General features: G+C 50.9%; 8 protein-coding genes across 8 annotated transcripts; 1 reads left to right on the forward strand and 7 right to left on the reverse strand.

Moving 5' to 3' along the window:
- Positions 1–1959: 1959 nt before the first annotated feature.
- Positions 1960–5110, reverse strand: BDV59DRAFT_205428 (DUF3723 domain-containing protein; the record flags this gene model as incomplete). The annotated part of the gene is made up of 3 exons (XM_073694641.1): positions 1960–4290; positions 4348–4646; positions 4693–5110. The coding sequence occupies 3 exons, from the start codon at positions 5108–5110 to the stop codon at positions 1960–1962; spliced, it is 3048 nt and encodes a 1015-aa protein (XP_073543916.1).
- BDV59DRAFT_186946 (uncharacterized protein) lies at positions 4878–6544 on the forward strand. Its single transcript, XM_073691119.1, has 4 exons — positions 4878–5216; positions 5268–5925; positions 5977–6076; positions 6132–6544. Exons 2-4 carry the CDS (start codon positions 5335–5337, stop codon positions 6392–6394), a joined length of 954 nt encoding a protein of 317 aa, XP_073543917.1. The 5' UTR covers positions 4878–5216; positions 5268–5334; the 3' UTR covers positions 6395–6544.
- Positions 6545–6657: 113 nt separating this feature from the next.
- On the reverse strand, positions 6658–8443 carry BDV59DRAFT_210473 (ferric reductase family protein; the record flags this gene model as incomplete). The annotated part of the gene is made up of 4 exons (XM_073695608.1): positions 7915–8443; positions 7060–7863; positions 6815–7004; positions 6658–6764 (listed from the first exon to the last, which is right to left on the reverse strand). The coding sequence occupies exons 1-4, from the start codon at positions 8401–8403 to the stop codon at positions 6658–6660; spliced, it is 1590 nt and encodes a 529-aa protein (XP_073543918.1). The 5' UTR covers positions 8404–8443.
- Positions 8444–9094: 651 nt separating this feature from the next.
- BDV59DRAFT_195848 (uncharacterized protein) lies at positions 9095–10058 on the reverse strand (the record flags this gene model as incomplete). The annotated part of the gene is made up of 2 exons (XM_073692638.1): positions 9095–10003; positions 10038–10058. 2 exons carry the CDS (start codon positions 10056–10058, stop codon positions 9095–9097), a joined length of 930 nt encoding a protein of 309 aa, XP_073543919.1.
- Positions 10059–10809: 751 nt separating this feature from the next.
- BDV59DRAFT_195849 (glycoside hydrolase family 18 protein) lies at positions 10810–12290 on the reverse strand (the record flags this gene model as incomplete). Its single annotated transcript, XM_073692639.1, has 6 exons — positions 10810–10911; positions 10961–11496; positions 11546–11615; positions 11666–11725; positions 11779–12156; positions 12225–12290. The coding sequence occupies 6 exons, from the start codon at positions 12288–12290 to the stop codon at positions 10810–10812; spliced, it is 1212 nt and encodes a 403-aa protein (XP_073543920.1).
- Positions 12291–14142: 1852 nt separating this feature from the next.
- On the reverse strand, positions 14143–14853 carry BDV59DRAFT_205432 (uncharacterized protein; the record flags this gene model as incomplete). Its single annotated transcript, XM_073694642.1, has 1 exon — positions 14143–14853. One exon carries the CDS (start codon positions 14851–14853, stop codon positions 14143–14145), a length of 711 nt encoding a protein of 236 aa, XP_073543921.1.
- Positions 14854–15409: 556 nt separating this feature from the next.
- Positions 15410–17508, reverse strand: BDV59DRAFT_205433 (J domain-containing protein; the record flags this gene model as incomplete). Its single annotated transcript, XM_073694643.1, has 2 exons — positions 15410–17154; positions 17202–17508. The coding sequence occupies 2 exons, from the start codon at positions 17506–17508 to the stop codon at positions 15410–15412; spliced, it is 2052 nt and encodes a 683-aa protein (XP_073543922.1).
- Positions 17509–17696: 188 nt separating this feature from the next.
- On the reverse strand, positions 17697–18488 carry BDV59DRAFT_205434 (uncharacterized protein; the record flags this gene model as incomplete). The annotated part of the gene is made up of 1 exon (XM_073694644.1): positions 17697–18488. One exon carries the CDS (start codon positions 18486–18488, stop codon positions 17697–17699), a length of 792 nt encoding a protein of 263 aa, XP_073543923.1.
- Positions 18489–18897: the final 409 nt, after the last annotated feature.

Raw genomic sequence — 18897 nt, forward strand, 5'->3', positions numbered from 1 at the left:
GCAGGAGAGGGTATTATGGCTTCCCCCAGACTATCGCCCAGAATGTTTGGCATTCAAAGAAGGGATTCTAGCTCTTGGTCATTCATCTGGCAGAGTCTCCTTTATATCCTTTATATGAAATATTGTTTGAAATCGTTCGTCAAGTTTAAAACCACATTATCTTATATATTCTAATCTCTTTTAAAAAAAGGGGCCTGGGGTGTGAGAGGTATATATGCCTTTCTTCTAAGGATAAGATAAATCAAGACATTTCCACTGCGTTCTACTGTATACAGAATGAGTGTCAATTTGCCACTTCTCTCGAATTGCTGAGTCAGCAATGATTGCAGCGTAACTAACTAGTGGTAAGCGCTCCGAGGCAGCCTCTGAAAGGGCAGGATTGGTCTCCCTGCTTTTTTTTTGGGGTTACGGGTTCGATTCCCGTCGCCGGCACCACATTTACCACCGCAATCGTCTCCATGGAGGAAACCACAACACGGGGTAATGGAGTACAGGTTATAATGGAACAATCACAGGCCTTCCCAGGTGAGGTTCAAAATTCACCGTTCAGGAAATTTGGAAAAACACATCACAGTGGAACATGATCATGTATCTAGAACAGTGGTTAACCTGTATATCGCTTATTTGCGCTTAGTTGCGAGGGGTCAGCGTATGAATACGCACACACACACAGACAGGCACACACACACACACACACACACACACACACACACACACACACACACACACACACACTCTCTCTCTCTCTCTCTCTCTCTCTCTCTCTCTCTCTCTCTCTCTCTATATATATACAGTCACTCAACTGTAAGATAGAAAAGAGAGAGAAAGGGTTGTTGACAAATTGCCAGTTCAATGGCTGCCTGTTTGACTAGTTTGCATCAAATCTTCTAGGCCTCTGTATTATTTCAGATACTAGAATTATTCAATGGCGTATACTATTACTGGTTATATACAAAACATGTTATTTACGGGTTAGCTGTTCTAGGTTTAGCGTATCATGTGAATACCATGTGATTAGGGTTCGAAAACAAATCTCCCGTTACAGAACCTAGAAACAAGTTTCGGGCGGCTCAGTACTAATCAGTGGACTGCTGAACAATTTGACAACTGTTTGGTCCGGTGACTACAGAAGTCGGGTATAGAAGCTTGGCTACCGAGTACCAACATTGTCAACGTTCTGAATGGTTTCCGGGTGGTGTTCCGATCACAGCAATCTGTTTGTGCTCTTCAAGTGGGATTCGTAGAGATAGTAGATGTTATCTAGTTCCTCCAACAGATATCTTTACTATTATCAACTATTAAAGGCAGCATTGTAGCTGCAGCCCCTCATGAATTCCGCTATCCTTCGATGTACCTGCGCATCTCTCCCTTGGCTTGCCTGCGGGCTTATGTTTATCCGCAAATTCTAGTTAGTTACCACTAAATACGATTACTAAGTCTATAGTTAAACGATACGGCACGATACACAACACTAATCTGAATGTAATTTGCTCAATACATTGGGGTTTCGATCGCGCTTTTCGTCGAGCTCTTGCACACGTGAAGAAATGTGAGTGCCGAGGTCTTGATTGGATGCTTCTGTTACTAGGACTGTCTCAGAGGGTGATACACATGAACTTATTCTTCTTGGCTGGCGGTCTATTCCAAGTTGACTCTCATATGGCGGATTTCCTCACAAGAAGATATTCACAGGGAGGATTCTCTCTTAGAATGGCCTTCTCAATCTACTGATCCTAAGTTGAATAGATTCATGTGGACATGTATATAGGAAGCTATTCACGCGATGGAATAAACATAACGGCTCACATAGAATAGTATTTATATCCCATATTACAACACAGATGGTGCTTCCTGTTTCGTCCCTTGCCTTGAAAAGCCCTACTCATGGCCATCAGAGCCATATGTATTAATGCGCTTCAAGTCGAGCTACACATCTGCGGATCAAACATGGAGGGCTACTCATAGCTCCTCTGACGCAACAGAATGATGTCGTAAGCGTTCTGACGAAACAGAATGATGCCGTAAACGTTTAACTGGGGTCGCTGGCTCTGACTCATCGAGCACCCGCGAAGCCAGCGACAGCATCCGTTCATCGTTCACAAATCGGCCATCAGCTGCAAGTTTCTCCTGCTCGTGCTCTGAAATAATAAATATTGCGTTGCTTCCATCAAGAGTAGCCGCGCGATAACATTGCGCTGGACCAAGACTCTTCATATTCTTATCGTATAACCTATAACTTTTCCATATATATTTCTTCGCAACACGTTCCACCTGCGATGGATCCGACGGATCCACTTGGAGGAGGTCTGACAACTTAAACTCTTCTCGTTCATAGTTCCAAAATGTGATTTGCACATGTCCAGATGGCGGATGGGTCTCACCCACCTGTGGAATATCATCAGCACGAGCACTGTGACTAGGATTGCTGCTATCACCCCGCCGGGGAGGCGACGATGCCACCCGGGAACTCTCGTTGATTTCTGACCCTTCCTGGTGGGGTTGAGCAGCGACGTCTGCCCCCTCATCGCCATAGGCTCCGATGGTTAGAGTCTGCTGCCTTTGTGATGCAGATACCAGCTCTAAACTTGGCGGTTCCTCACGTGAAAGATTAAGTTCTTCCTCGAGTCGCTCTCGATCTAATCTCTCCTCTAGTTCTTCCTGCTCCTTCACGGCCCTATGCAGTTTGTCAATGTATGCGCTCAAGTACGACCGTGTTGTATCCCCCGAGCCCTGTTGTTCAAGATCTGCAGTCGGTGGAGATTGGACTGAGTCACGCGTAATCGGTACTGCTTCAACGGAAATTCTCGTGCACTGACTAGACGCATTCGCGTCATCCGGGCCGGATTGAGGTGGATTGCTCGAGTCTCGCCGCTCAGGTGGACTCGTATGTTCTCTATCCTCCGGAGCCGAGGCAATGATGTTAGATCCTTCAGACCCTGCAGGCACAAGTGCCGAACTAATCGTTATGGGTTCCGTCTGGGGTGCTGCTGCTTGCCCTTCAGCAGGTTCCCATGCTAAGGAGTCCTGGTCAGACATGTCCTCATCTGTAGCCTCAGTGCCGAGTCGTTCTATCTCCATAGGTTCTTGGTCCACTGCTGGTCGCTGTAGTCGACGTCGGATCATTCGTGTTCGTCGGCGCTGAAACGTGCGTCTTTCCCTATTGGCCCTCGTCTCCGGTGACCTACCTAGGAGCTCCCTTTCGTGTGAATGATGGATTGTGTGAGGGACCAGCTGATTTCCACCAACGAACAATGGTGACCCAGGAGGAATGTCTGGTGGTCCGGTGTGGCCAACCTCAGCAGGACCGGACCGTTCAGGTTTCCCAAAGAAAGCGAAGTAGACACAGCGTCGGACAAAGAACGTTGTAATTGTATCAGCGACCTCAATATCGGCATGCAGACGGTCTAGGAAGAGCAGAAGGCTATCCTGTTTATGCGTACGCATTCGTGGCATACCGCAGCGCGCCCGGGCACTCACTGAGCTGTCCGCAAGAAGCTCATGGACCTCCCCGGGTTCCTCAGGGACTGCTGCTGCGAAACATTCGACAACACGCTGAACCAAGGTATCGAACTGCTGCGGGTCATACCGGAAGCGACCAGGTTTCCGGGCCTGGAGTAAGGCGGCTCGCGCGATTTGATGGTCAGGAGAGACGCCAGATAAAGCCCTAATTTCCGGCGAATCAAACCCAAGTCGGCGGGCAAGTTCGGCCATCTCATGGATCACCCTGTCATCAGCCCTGCCACGTGCGGGCTTGGCCAGTAAGTCGTCATCATTCTTCGGGTTCGGCGGCATTAGAGGATAATGTCTCATAGCATACAGCCACATCTGTAAATATCCTTTATCGAGGCGCTCCCTGTCGGACCCACGCTCGGACCGGAAAGTCGACTCTGAAGTCTGGATAACGCTCTCACCCTCCTCGGAGGGAATGAATATTGAGCTCATCGATTGCCATACCGAGTTGGTTGATGGGCCAATCAGCCGCTTGACGCAATGCGAGCAGCTTTCTAGGTACTTGAAGTCTTCGAAAAAGGTATATAGAGATGGGATCAACCCGTCGAAATTCTGCATGTTATCCCATATAATCTGTCGCTCCTGATCGTTAAACCCCGCGAGTACTTGACCACCAAGGACCAGCCCACGGGCCATTTTTGCATCAGTCCGGCATTTTCCCGGTGCCATTAGCTGAAGGGCGTCGACTGTGTCCGTATCAATCTTCTTCAGGGCGGAAGGATCTGAGGTAACCAGAGAGGACCAGAAGTCTCGGATATGGCCAAGATACGCGAGGATCTCCTGTAAATTTGCGATCAGCACAGCCACTAAGAGAAGCCGCCGGGTTCCACGGCTTACTTCGACGCAACCGGTAGCAATTAAACGGTGAAGCATGCTAATTCTCATCCCGTGGAGCCAAAGCCCTGGGATCGCTAATAACCGATCGAAGGCTCGTCGGAGACAACGGTTTCTTTTATTATCCAATTGGTCTAGGCGATCTTGGTTGCTCGGCGACAACCGGACGAACCACCGTTGTCGAAATGCCTCGTTATCCTCCAATTCATATTGCCGAATCTTTCGATATATTTCTCCGTCCGTTGGTTTCTTCTGATTGGCGTACTCATCTACCAGAGAGGTTTTCAGACCGTCACCGAGGTCTGTTCTAATGGTCAGTCTGAATGATGCAAGGGATGTATGTCATACCGTCCGAGTAGAGATCTACCGTCCACCAGCGGTCCGCTGGGGGCAGCATCTCAGCGCCCGCCTGCACTCGATGACGTCCGTGTAAGGCCCGTAGCTGCCCAACTGAGAATCCTAAAAGGGGAAAGTGTTGTGGATCATTAGTCAGCAATAACCTGCGCGGGACATTCGCCTTCTGGAGAGTAAGACTGAGATCATGCTGAGACACAATGGCTGGAACATGATTGTCAACATCTAAGCGACGACAGCGATTTTTGCGGAATATTTCCCGAAGCCGGTTCAAATTCTTGGGGTCTAGATCTCTTGGCAATGGAGGGTCGAATTGAATTTGGTTGATATGAACTTTCGCAGTTCCCAAGTATTTCAGGCGCCGCTCCGCCGCCAACCGCACTTCTTCTTCGGTGAATAATGCCCTCTGCATTGCGAAGACTGACTTGCACAGACTGGAGGGAGAGCAACGGTGGAGTATATATATCATCAGCAGTGTACTCCTCAACCGCGTGAGAATGTGTTTCGTTCCACCCTAGGTTAGCTACCGCACCACCGGATCCGCTGTGCCCTAACAAGATATAAGAAAGCCTCTACGCCCTGCCACTCGGCACATCGTTGTACTCTTGGAATTTGGTCTACTGTGTTATCGCAATCATGGAGCCTGGTCACGATAAACGCGGTACTATCATCGATTTAGATGGGGTTCTTCTTTCAAACTCATCAATCAGCAAATCTTCAGGGCCCGTGTCATCGGTCCCAAGAGTTGATACAAAAAGCGAAGAGGCTGTACTATCCAGTGGGCGTCTGACGAAAAGGAGAGTCTCCCCATCCTTCACAGAACTTCATAGTAAAATCATCCGTGGCACACCGCGAGCTTTAGCCCTTTCGAAGATCCAAGAAAGAGAAACGACAGAAGTATCCGAACTGATTGTACGCGGTGAGGATCCCTGGGATACCTTTGAGAAATCCTATGATTGTGATCTTGCAGGCACGGTTGCTGTGTGCACTCGACAAACCGGCTGCCGTGGCCCTTGGGCGATTCGTCGGTACCCCCGAAAGGATGCAGACAGAATTTTGCGACTTCTCCGTGATGTCCACCACGCAAAGGTAGCGTCGACCTTAGAATGTTTCCAGACTACCAATGCTCTATATACCATTGGGAGGTTCTATCCCCTCACCCTTGACCACATTGTTGCCTGCAAAGCCTTCCCAAACCACCGACAGCTGGCTGCTATCATGTCCCAGGTTGAACCTTCTCCCTTAGTGCGTTGATATGCTGGAGCTAACGTTTCGTAGTTCATTGATGGTCTTTCGTATATTGTCTCTAGAAATCTCCATAACCCTTCCCTAGATTCTTCTGGTGTCTTGATGAATCTTGAAGGGGATATTCAGATCGGTAAGTCCACGGCTTGGACCATAGTGGACCATTTCCTGACCGGATCTCCTCTTAGCGCGACTCGATTGCTTGTCGGAACGGACGCCTGGTAGAATCCAGCCTAGTGACCTGTCTCCCGTCGCCCGGGTCACGATGCAGTTGATGCAGAAATATGTCAAAGACGATGGGGCAATCGGGGTGGATAATATCAAGCGCTGGCCGACTGATTCGGCTGCTGTTGAGTTCCTCTCCGCGACTACATCAGCTGGGTCATTCGAGGAGCTTAAAAAGGTTTGTGGGCCTTCGCATCACTTCAGAAAGATATTTACAGTCCTCTAGCAGCGTCTGCTAAGCGAAATCCAGTGGACTCCTGACGACCTCATTGGTCTGGCATGGCTTGCCCTGATAACCACGCGTACTTTCTACTCGTACGTACCTGAGTCGGATAAGGGGAGATAGATAGCCTATAAAGATTCCTATCCTTGTTCCTGCCAACCGAAAGTGTATGCTGTAAAAAGTTGAAAAGCGAGCCAGATAAAGACCCAACAAACCGTGGCCCTTCACATCTGCCCGAGAGCTGGTTAATAGGAATAACCCGCGAGTCATGGAACGTTCGGCTGGTACTCCAGCTCTACGAGCCTAACTCTGTCCTCAAGGTATCCTCTCACTGTTTCCCGTAGGTGGTCTCGGATCTCGGCCGTTGTGGAGACTATGCAAGCAGCTTAGCGTCGAGTCGCCAAAGCGGCGCGTGTGCGTTACCAAGTACTAGCAACCCACCGCGGTCGTCCTGGATGCTGGATAGCCTTTTAATTTGCTCACCGGATGCCTCCAGCGCGATAATCTGTTGATAGTCTGGTAAACCCTGATAAAGGCACGCTCGTTTGTTTCGACCAAAGGGTACTTTCTCCTCCTCGAGGCCGCTCCTTAAATACATGGAGATATGGAGTATCTGAAACTAAGATTAGTCTCGCAAGAAGCCTTGATAGAAACCATCGGTAACAAACCCAACCCGCATCCAAGATATCATCATCCAAGAGGTTATTTAATAGATCTTGTGCAGCAGCTATCTCGTCAATCAACTCCACCTGCCAGACCAGATGTAATCGGCGGACCTGTGAAGTACAAGTTTTACACTCGTGAATTAACTTTTTCAGATAAGGGATTGCGGCGGCGATTCCAAAACCACTGGCCACCACCAAGACACTTTCATAGTGACTGGCATCGATACTCATTCCGTGAGGGCCGGTGAAAAGGGCAAGGAACGAAACCCAACCATCTGTCGCCCCATTAGCGCTGCGGAGAAGATCTGCGGAGAATCCACGGCGTGGCTGTACGAGGAGTTCCATTGTATCTTGCACGCCCTTGGACCAGGTGATGACTGTGAAAGGATGGGTCTGCGCCCATGACCAAAGGCTGACGGACGGGACCCAGAGATTAATATACTGCCCCGCCTCAACCTTTATAGCCCGAGGGAGTAAAACCCGAATGTGGGCAGCAGTCGCAACGGGATTCTCATTTTTAGTCTCTCTCACAGTGAACGAAACCAAGGCTCTAGGAGAGCCCCGTCCAGCAAAGAGCCCATTCCGATATAAGAAGGTCACCAACTGTAAAAGCAGGGTGAGGCCGAAGATCCCAAACGCGACCAAAAGATATAATTTTGTATGGCGGTTTCCAGCCGGTAGATGTCGCCAAGTGCCATATACGACGAGCCCAGCCAGGGCCTGATGTGTTCGGAGGAATATCTCATAGGATAATAGGCGGAGCCATGGTATCGAAATAATAGCAAGGAGGACTAGTGAGATACCTGCCTTCGGACTGTCAGAGAGAAAAATTGAAGTCTTCGTAGCACTGAAACGTACAATCATAGCCCAGAGATTCCTCGGCTGATCTAGCGGAAAGCTGAACTCTGATACCTGCATGGCAGCAACGGCATGAAATGATAGTAAGGCAGCGCCTACACAGCCGGTCATACCGTGGATTTTCCTACAGGTGCGCAAAGTAATGCCCAGGAGGTCCGCAAGGTGACTTAAGTGGATGGTGGATAAAGGGTAGATCAAGTTGATCAGGGCTAGTTCTCCTGCCCGGTAGCTAGCGTTGGACAAGGATCCCATAGGAAAGAGGACAAGAAAGACATTGACCGCAATAAAGGATAAGTTTTGCAAAACACTGGCCCTTGACCACGGACCCCAGAGCCGATGCCTTCGAACCACGAGAGGAAGTGTCAGGTGTCGAGAGACTAGGATGGAGATCAGGTTCGTCCAGCTAGTGAGGGAGGAGAGAGCATGGGTTAGAAGAAAACCTGCCAAGATACCCGCCGCTACAATGGCATAAATGTGTAGTCCTTGCATCCTTTCTGAGACAAGAGGTCTCTAGGGGACCGGATCTGGATGAAGCGGTTGGGTTTTTAGGATGGGGTCGGGGGAGGTAGACTTATTTATACGTGAGATGCCCACCATATGCGGTCTGTAGTCCGTGGGAGGTCAGACAGATATTGTTAGGTCCTCCCCCAACACCGTAACCTAAAATTATATGAGATACCGGCGCACCCCAATTTGAGAGTCTTACGTACCTCACGTACCAGGTAACCAGCAATTTTTAATGAATTCTCATTTCTGAAAAAACGCCTGAAAATATTAGATCTGATAGTTGACATAAATGAAGCTCTTATATTAGCTGATACTATGGACTAGGGATACGAAATAAACATCCCATGACAAAACCCTAAAAGGAAATATGCCAGAGTAAACCATCATATAACATGTAGTTATCGATAAAGCATTGGAAGGTTTGCCGCTCGCGACCACAGGGAGGGAATAAAAGTCTTTAGTTATGCTATATCTAAAGACGATTTTGCTCCCGAGAGGAGGCGGTCACTGCCTTACATTCTGCTCCGAACGTTCCTGCAGTGGCAGGTATCCCGAGTAATAGCGTGTAGGTGTAGATTAACTAATGCGCCCTTATGTAGTTAAGATCTGTAAAGCTTGGTAAGCGGCGATGTGGCAGGTATAGATAGGAATCAAATACAAGAACATACCCAACTTAACTTAGAATGAAATTCCCCGGCCATTCAAACCGAAAGACATCTTTCTGAAGGTATTCAAGCGTTTTCCATAACGTCCGCTTTCCTCCGCATCGGCCACTCTCGAGGTGTTGGGTAAGCCCGCTGAGAGTAGCAAAACGTTGGACTTGACCGGCTGGCGAGCTTCTCGGGCCAGAGAAGGCAATCGGGCACTTAAACGACCTTTCTGCATGGGCTGGGGATGATATATGCATGTGGAGGGCACTCCGGTTCTTAAAGCACCTTTTTTTGCCATCTGATTGGCACAAAGGACAAAATAGGTTTGTTTGCATCGACCTATTGTGGTGAACATCTCGAGGTGATGATGTGATCAGCACGGCGCCCAAATCGCTGTCGGTCTCGCTCCCTTCGGCAGGCGTAAGAATATCGTAGGATGAGCTGGAGACCAGACTGCTCAGAGAGTCATTGCTGAGTGTTGTGTTTAATGACACAGAGCGGGTGGTGAGGAGTCGATCGCTATCGTATTGGTGAAGCACCGAGTTTATTTTCTCTCGTGTCCAACCTGACGAGCAAGAGCCACTCTCTAGGTGATGGATCAAAGCAGAGGGGACGTTGAACGTAAGCCGACATGTTTCAGTAACACACCGCAGGTTGGCCAAGGGTTTATGGATCGGTGACCGCATATGCTGTTCGAGTGCGACCTTGGAAGGGAAAACCCTATTGCAGTCCTCACAGCGATGAGCGGTCTTTCGTTGTAGGTCTTGGTGAATTTTATCGTGCAGGTGTTGTCGAAGAGCGGCTTCACTCGCGAAGTGACGCTTACAAGAACAGCACTCGAATGTAGATGCCTTCGCGTCCATATGGCACTGATTACCACGACTTTTAGAGACCGAGTGACAACGCAAACACTTGTAATGCCCCTTGACACGCTGGTGCTGATCTCTGGACGCTGTATTCTCGAACCGCAGGGAGCACTGGGGACATGGCAAATAGTGGACATCGACGGTATGGGCTAGAGCTCCAGCCTTGCTTTTGAACGCCTTGCTGCAGACTACACAGCAATACTGCTTCGTAACCATCATGGCTTACCCAACGGTCACAACCTGGTTAGAGGCGCCGGCTAGTAGTTATATATCCGTGCCGTCGACTGAGTTACATGCAGACTTTCTTTTCCGGCCATTCCAGACGACTACTTGCGTCTTTAGGACCCGACATGATTGGCCGTGCTCACAATGCAGTTTACCATCCCTGCATTCTAACAGCTCTCTGTCCATTCCATATCACCGGCAGGTGACACTCGGTGCCAAATTTTAGGCCGCTAGATATGCGAACCATTCCGCAGAAGTTGTCTATATGCGTCTTCACAGCCACACGGGCCATACTGCCAGGGGAGGAACGCCTTCACCGTTTTTGACAATGAGAGGCGCGCCGCACTACATTCTGAATGGGCTTTAGCTGCAAAAGGATGCTCTGGGTTTATTTTCTTACACTCTGGTTGGACAAGGTAAGCCTTCTATCTGCGTCTTTGCATGGAGCCATTACACTGAACTTAGACACGGCCTGAATTGGGATGGAACAATAGCATTTACAGAGATTGTGGAGCGTAAGCTCCTTACCTGTTAAACATACCACACCTCGTTTGCGTCATGGGTGCGCAAGATGTCGAACACAAGCAGGGCTACCCCAGTGCTTTCATGCCTGTATAGAACTCGTTCCCGGAGGGACAGCGTGAACCTCAAGTTAATCCAACTCTTATATTCCTGAACCGTGACATGGGGTAGTTCAACTGATTCTGGCCCTGGTCCAAAGCAGCAGTCCCGCCCAACTCATCCACCATCTGTCATATGCATCAGTCATGAGCGTAAACATCAATGTGCGTCACTTGCATGGGCAATCAGGCTTAACTCCCCAGCGCTGTCACCGCTGCTCTCCCACCACATGGCCCCACCGAGTTGCTTCGCTTTGATATATCGGCCTTTCATCTTGGTGATACTTGGCGTGTCATAGCTGATCATTGTCCGCCGTTCGGAATCGTAACTAAACGCGGCGACGATATCGCACTGCTCCGTGACATGCGATCCCCCTCGTGGCAGGGCTTTGTAGTCCCATACGCCGGGTTCCCAGCTGCCCTCCCCGACACCATGAAAAGGGCTCCCCGGTCCATCCGTGTCGGCAAAGGCGCGGCCGTAGAGAGGCATTCCCAAGATAATCTTGCGGGAGGGGACACCATGTGAGACATAGTAGTTGATGGCCTGGTCCGTGTTGAACGGTGTACTTTCCCCGTTGGTCGGAGAGGCGTACAGGTTGGAGCTGTGCCCGGCCGTCTGGTCCCAGCTACCCGAATAATCGTAACTCATGAGGTTCCAGTAATCAAGAAAGCGGTCCATCTCCGCTGGTTTCAACACCGAATAATGGGTTGGGCCTGGTATATTGGCACAATAGTAGAATCGGATGCTAGGAGGTTAACATACCTGCTGGGCTGGCCAGGGTTAAAAGAAAGTGTTTGCCATTACCATGATTCTTACTATAATCATCGAGCTCCTAATGCTGCACTTAGTCCTTTATCGAAGTGATCAGGTGTCTGTCCACACCTCTCGAAGTTCTTTAAGTAGTTGTGTAAGATTGTCGGCTGCCTTTTCGTCTTCAGGATACTAAGCCGGTCAGGAGGAACAATATAATAGATCTCCGCCTTCACCACACTTACCTCCCAGTCTATATCTAGTCCGTCGAATCCGGCATCCTGCATAAGTTTAACGGCAGATTCAGCGAACCGGCGACGGCCGGCGTCGGTCGCAACTGGATCGGGAAAGTTTTTCGAGTATGTCCACCCTCCAATGGAAAGGAGGATTTTTAACGCTCGGTTCCTCTGTTTCTGGACGAAGAGCTGCTTGATACATCCGTAAGCATTATCGGTGCTGAGTGCATCCCATTCATCCCCTGGATAATGCCTCTCAAGGTCCGACCAGCTGTCCGTGAGAGAAACATTGCCGGTCCCAGGATCAACATTCGCGAAGGCGTATAGGATATGGGTCAGATTTTCTGCCGGAAGATCATGCGGATGGTAATTTCTACCATATATCGCCTTGCACTCGTCAGGCACCCTCTTCATAGTAACCCGCGGGTTGAGGGGGAGTGGAGCGGGACGCTTACCCAGTTTACAAAATAAGCCGCGGATACATATCCCGGTGAAGGCCCTGCCAGGACGCCCGGGAGCATGGCGAAGGAAAGAATTGTAACAAGAGGATTCATCATTGACTGCCTTGGGATGCATGCCACAATACGTTATGCATGGTTTGTTTTATGTAGTAGGACGACTCGCAATCACGCAGACCTCAGCCGGTTAATTATGTGGCGATAGCCGCAGACTCTGCGCATACCCACGGCGATTGTGTAACGGTCGCTCGTCAGAGAAGCCATCTTAAAAATAGAGGACGAACATATGGCTGTGTTTGATGAATCGATACTGTACTGTAGTTTAATAGCAGGCTTATGAACTTAACGCAGTGCGGTCTTGTGCAACGAGCGAATTTTTATATTAGACTGTACGAAGTCCGACGCATTCCTCAGCGAGTCTATCAAAACCCTGAAGGGGGAATGGTTAGCTAAGAGCAAATAGTATCAATAAGGAGATTAGACTTTCGCGCTTAGACCAAAAACAATCTCAGTATGGAAGGCATTTTCCGACAAGGGGTGGCAAGGTCCTCGGCTCCGGCTAATTACTGTTCTGTGCTGCTCATCGAGCGTCTATCCCTGCACATGGCACTCGGGATAAGAAAAATAATGCGTATTCGATGTTAAAGCTACAGCAGTGCTTGACTCCCGCCGGTCCGCAGCTTCCCGCACTCAGCGTGGTTTATAAATGGTTCCCCAGCCCCAGTAGGGCTGGTATTCCATCTCCAAGGCGCATGGAATGATGGCTTTCCCAGTATCGGAAAGCACCTACATGGATCGGGTAAGCCTCCCATCAGCTTAGCTTCTCGGGACGAAACCACTGAATCTCCAGCTTGCGTCGTCCTTCGCAAGCGTCTTACGATCCCTCCTGGCGATGGAAACTGCGCCTCTGGAGGAAACCCTCCGTCGCGCCGAACTGATGCTCGCCCCGGACATCCAGATATGCTATAGCACTGAGCAAGGTATTTCTGCTCGATTGGTGTTAGAAACGATGCTGACCTGGTGCCAGGTCATATCACTTTTCTTCCGGTGCAAATCCCTGCCCACGCATCACTGAAGCCACAGGCTTTGGGCACTTGCCTTCCAATCCCGGAGGAGGATGATGACCTGTTTGACTGGGTGAGCTGGGAGCGGGCTACCGGTGGGGCTGATCAGGAGCCACCAAACAGCCCCATCAGCGAGGTAGTCTGAGCGGCATGAGGGAGGGATTTATGATTATGAGCAAGTCATTTGTCATGAACTTCCGGCGTCATTAGGACCGGCCCGCACTAGCCTTGCAGATTTATAAATGCTTGCATTTGGACTACGGAAGAAGGCCAGCACCATGGCGCAAGATTCCCGCTTGAAATCCCAGAAACGCCGTAGACGACGACAGTCTTTATTCAGAAAAGCAGCCAAATATAGGGTGGAGTGCGATGCCGATATCTTTCTGGCCGTACGTATTAATCCAACGGGGCGGATTTACTACCTCAGCTCGGCGGAAGACTTGCTGGTCGTGGTGACGAACATGGTAGGCTTCGGCTCTTGGTCCGAGTGAGCACGGTCCTTACAGGTTCAGGACAAGCATTACCCCGCCCCAATTAAGGAAGACCTGGACATGATCCTGCGGGCAAAAGTGGAGTCCGGCTCACGTCATTCATAAAAGCCTTTCGGTGCCCGCTACATCGGCCAAGTCGACGTCGTGAAAGGTATGCATCAACAGCGGCCCGTGGCCTATGCCACAACAATGTTACAAACAAGATGAACGCCACCAGAATAGCGCATGGCACAAGAAGAAAGATAAATACAAATAATTCCCCGATATCTTCCATAAAAGCCGTCTCGAACTGATGGCGGATTGGTTGTAGCTGGGTAGCAGTCCACGGGGCTAAGTTCCTTTTAAACATACATAAACCAGTCATTTCAGACAGACCTTCAGGCGCTCTACGTGATAGTTACCAGGAATCCATTGTGCCGGGAAGCCGTTAAAATTGCACATCCGTTGCAGGAGTGTTCTCTCGCCCTCGTACTGCTCTATCACTGCACTGGGGAGTATGGCTGAGTATTGCGCATGCAGTAACCTACTCATGCTATGTAGCTTGGATAGAACGAAAGGCCCATCGAATTGGTCTGACATGTCGCCCGCATGCTTGCAGAGCTTCGTCTCCAGTTCATCAATTATGTCTGACTGTCCCTGCTGCCGGAGTAATATCCAGATCAGTTTCAACCAGGCAGTGATCGACTCCCACACAGTATGGTTGCATCCATCTCGATCGTTGAAATAGTCGTACATGCGCCTCGGAGGGAGATAGCTCCAGCCTTTCATGTAGTGGTTCCTCCTGCAGAAGGCTTCGAACTTCGCGTCGCGCAGCGCCCGGTCTTCCTGGCGATTCCATCCGTAGAGGAAGGCTCCGTAGTCAATAATACCTAGCCGCTCCGGCAGCTCGTATTCCTGGTTAATCTCACGGATGCGAGTGTTGATCTTATCCAGCTGAAAAATGGCCTGGGCTGCCTTCCCCTCAGCCCCATCTCCGTTTCTATCTGCTTCATATAGTTCGATCAGATGCTGGGTGGCTCTCTGGTGCTTATACCGATGATACATTTGGAGGGGATGGTCGGTGGCCTCCATGGGAGTCAAGATAAGGTACGGATGGCTGGATATTTCTATGAGATAGTGAAGCGCTTATTTATATATTTCCAACTGCCCGCCAGGTCCAATCCCCGAGGTCTCGAAGCCAATCTCACAAATAGGCCATTATACCACACATCCCGACTACACTCATAACGCCAAATTGCCATGTGAACGGCGTAGCCTCCGCCACTCCCCCGGTCGAAGTTTGGGAGGGGATACCGGTGGGTACAGTTTCGCGCACGTAGGTAATGGACGTGAACCATGCAGGGAGGTCGTCCGCAGTATTTTCGGTTCTCAAGCGGACGTCACTGATGGTCGGGTACACAGGTCCGGTGGGTTCAGTGACAGACGCAAGCGTCTCTGGAACTTCACCACGCACGCGGTGGGTAATACCATCGGTTGACGGAATTTCAAACGGCTCAGGTAAAGCAAGGGCAACGACCGGGAGACCAAACAGAAAAGCGGTATGTATCATTGCTAGTTGGTAGTTCACTTGCGTACATACGGAGGGGTTTCAGATGACTTATATATGCCTGTAGTCTCCGCGCAACCTTTACGGCTCACATGGCCTAGCTCTTTCGCGCTTAAGGGTATCGAGTTCTGTCTGAAGCTGTGCCAGTTTCTCGGCCAAATCTTCGATTTGAGCCCGCTCCACTCGTGTCCTGCCACTATTTGCCTGCGAGCGCGCCCGCCTCAATATCTCCTCTGCCTGTGTCTCCTGCGAACGCCAGGCCTGTGGATCTCCAGGCCCCGGTAAGCGGAGAGGATCGCGGCATCCGTCGTCACCCGTAGAGCTAGGCTCCGTAGAACGGGCAGGCGGATTGGTGATGCCCCGCAAGTGTCCAAGGGAGACCTTCTTAGCGATATTCGGTGGGATCGGCCTCCCGTATTTTGTGCAAAATAGTGCAATATCGTAGTCGGCGTCTACCCCCCTGCGCAGGTGGCGATAGCTGGTCAGAGTGACAAGGAGACGCTCGGTCGGCGTCTTACATAGTGCCCATATCTCCCATATCTCGTTCTTCCGTGGGCGGAGGAAGAAATACTCAGTCTTCTCCCAGAACCCTCGCTGCCCCGGACCGATATTCGTAACTTCCAGTCCCTTTTTTGATCCAAGGTAGGCCTCCTTTGCGTCACATCCAATGAGGGTCCCAGATCTCAGCTCCCCCACCCGCGAATTCTCGTCGTTCAGCACAGCGAATAGCCACGCTTCTCCCTGTGACCCAACCTTCCAGCGTCTGTGGCCAAGAATAGGTTCGCCAGTTCTGGTGCAAGGCTGATGACCCATGCCAGAAGCGGGGACAGTTCCCTTACTTCCGGTAGAAGCCCCGTCAGGTGGAATAGAAGGCTGGGTAGATGAACCCGTTCCAGCTGTAGAGCGCGTGCTGCCCCGAGTAGAGGGTTGACCGCTCTGGGCAGTAGAACTGCCCTGCACCACCCATGCCAATGGAAATTGCTTACCAATGACCTGCCTTATGCCTGCATCTAGGTCAAGCGCCTGGGTTGCAGCGTCACTATCCGTTTCGTCCTGTGCCAGGCGATCTCTGACAAGATCTATCTTCTTGTAGTAGTCCAGTAATGCGTAGTCGGGTATGGTGAGGCCCTCGCCCTCCAACATGTTGTCTTCAGCATATTTCTCGATCTGGGAATTGATCTCCTTTAGCTTAGTGATCGCTACCTGATCGTCGGGATTCTCCTTCAGAGCCTCGATATACGGCTGGGCGGGGAGATAGAACTTAGCGCAAACGTCGTTTTCATCGAAGTCCTGTAATTTCCACTCCGGCGGCCATCCGAAAATGTCAACCGACATACGGTGACGATCCATCAAGTTAGCATACGCCATTCTTGCGATGACATCTGTCTTATCATTTGCAAGTTTCTTCCGGAGGGTACAAGCCTCTTGAGAGGTGGCTCTCAGCAGATTACCGATAATGTCGAATCGGTCCCAGGATTCAATCTCTTCGTGAAGATTATAGTACGCCGCAATCTCCCGCCGGGCCGATTCTATTTTGTCCCAGGCCAGAGAGTTGTCGGCGTTCTGCAGAAGGGCCCGAACCGCTGGTGTTGCGTTTCGGTAAATTTCCCAAATCTCCTTAGGCGCCTTGCGACGTTTGATCGGTTCAGATGCATATGGCACGGGGCGAGATGCCTCCTCATCGTCGGTATCATCCGTCTCAGACTCCTCGCCAAAAGCGGACGGGTGCCATTCCTCCCCCACGTCTGATGTGCTCGGTAAGGTAAGCTTTACCTTCGGTAAGGTCGTACCTGGGCCTCTGAGCGCTACGATGGCCTCATTGAGCCCTACCGTGGATGTTAGTTCTGCCTGCCATCGGCAAGATTCCACTTACATTGAGTTGCCACATGGGCTCTCTCCCGCATCTCCGGCGGATAACGATCCGGGTGCACCAGAAGGATCTTTTGCCGATAGGCCCGCTTCTTATCACTGTCTGAGGCGGTCTTTTGGACCGTAAGGATCCTTTCATAGTCCCGCGGGCTCCCTCTGAGTATGTGACACAAGGTCTGCTCCATGACATCGCTGACCTGAGGTCCACTACCTGCTGACACGGCAGGGGACAGCCCGGGGGAAGCGTTTGCGCCCGGCTCCTGCGTGACACCATCGCCATTGTCGCTTGGATTCTGGGCAATAGACTGCATGGTAATAATGTTCTGGGACTGGCTATGTATACGAACTAGGAGGTTTGAGTATGGGGCCCAATTGCGGATGCCAACTCCATGCATTTATACTGACTGAGCTACTTCCAAAACCACGACTCACGCGACGGAAAGATTGAAGCCCTCGGATCATTCTACAGGATAGAGCACTCTTCAACCTAACTGAGGCTTTAGAGCTCAAGGTACTCCTCCAATTTCTCCACGTCATACGCTTCGGGTACCCAACCCTCCGGGTACCCGTAAAGCAGGCAGTCCTTCCGGAGATGCTCCCGACCCTGTTCGTAGAGGCTCCTCTGATCGTCTTCTAGGCAGGCGATGAGCATGCCATACACATCAGCAACGTGTTCGAGGTTGACAGGGACCGCTCTGGGGATATCACTGCCGGACAGGATAAGTCGATTGAGGTCACGCTGCAGCTTGCCTATAATGCCCCGGACATCTTCCACGATCGACCGTGAGGCCGCTGCCTTCTGGAGGGTCCAGAGGGCGTTCAGGAGACTCCCGGCCGTCCTCCACGAACACTCATCCAAGAGCGCGTTAGTACCAGGCAAGTAGCCATCGCCCGGCTGCGGCGGTATACAGGCCCACGCAGCGGGGTAGTGACGCCTCTCGCAAAAGTCCCGCAGGTGTGACATAGACCCTGGACTTTTCCATGCATGTTGAAAGATGTCAGTATCAATCGTCCCCAGGTTCTCGTCCCGGAAGTGCGCGCGATTGAGCCGACGGATGTCCTCGTTGAGAGTGTTGATCTCATGGGCAGCCTCCTCGCCCTGTTCCGGGGCCAGGAGACCCCGACCAGCCCTGAAAAGACGGATGAGATGCGGGCTCGCTTGGTGATGTCTATCTCTGTGATAGCTCAGGAGAGGCAGGCTCGTCTGGTCATCGCAGTAGGAGCAGTTCGAGCTACCACTGCTGTGGTCTGAACCCTGAACAGACAAGCTGGTAGGATCGGTGGACTCCATCGTCTGGGACAGATGTACTGGATAACTGAAATGAAGAGGATACCGTTTGGGATTTCCATGCTTTATATATCTACTTCCATCTTGCGTGATATATGTCTACGGGACGCCCTCGTCGGTGACCTGAGCTATCACGAGTTTGTGAATGGCCTGGCCAAGTCTACTTCGATTAAAGGAACGCATCCAGGTAGCTTGTCGGAGAACCTCTCGGCAACGAAGTCCCGGGTCAGCCCCGCGTATGGGCGGATGAGCGATCAGATGTGGGGAACGAGGTGCCATGCGCTGGATGCCGGCTCCGGAAGACCAACATGGTCTGGATCCCGGAGTATCCTCACCAGCGTGAATGGACGGGCTTCTGTCAAGGACCACAACCTTTTCACACTCGCCAGCTTGCACGCCAGGGTTCCCTGCT

The sequence above is a fragment of the Aspergillus ambiguus genome, assembly GCF_047715705.1.
Source record: "Aspergillus ambiguus strain CBS 117.58 unplaced genomic scaffold BDV59scaffold_45, whole genome shotgun sequence".
NCBI lineage: Eukaryota > Fungi > Ascomycota > Eurotiomycetes > Eurotiales > Aspergillaceae > Aspergillus > Aspergillus ambiguus.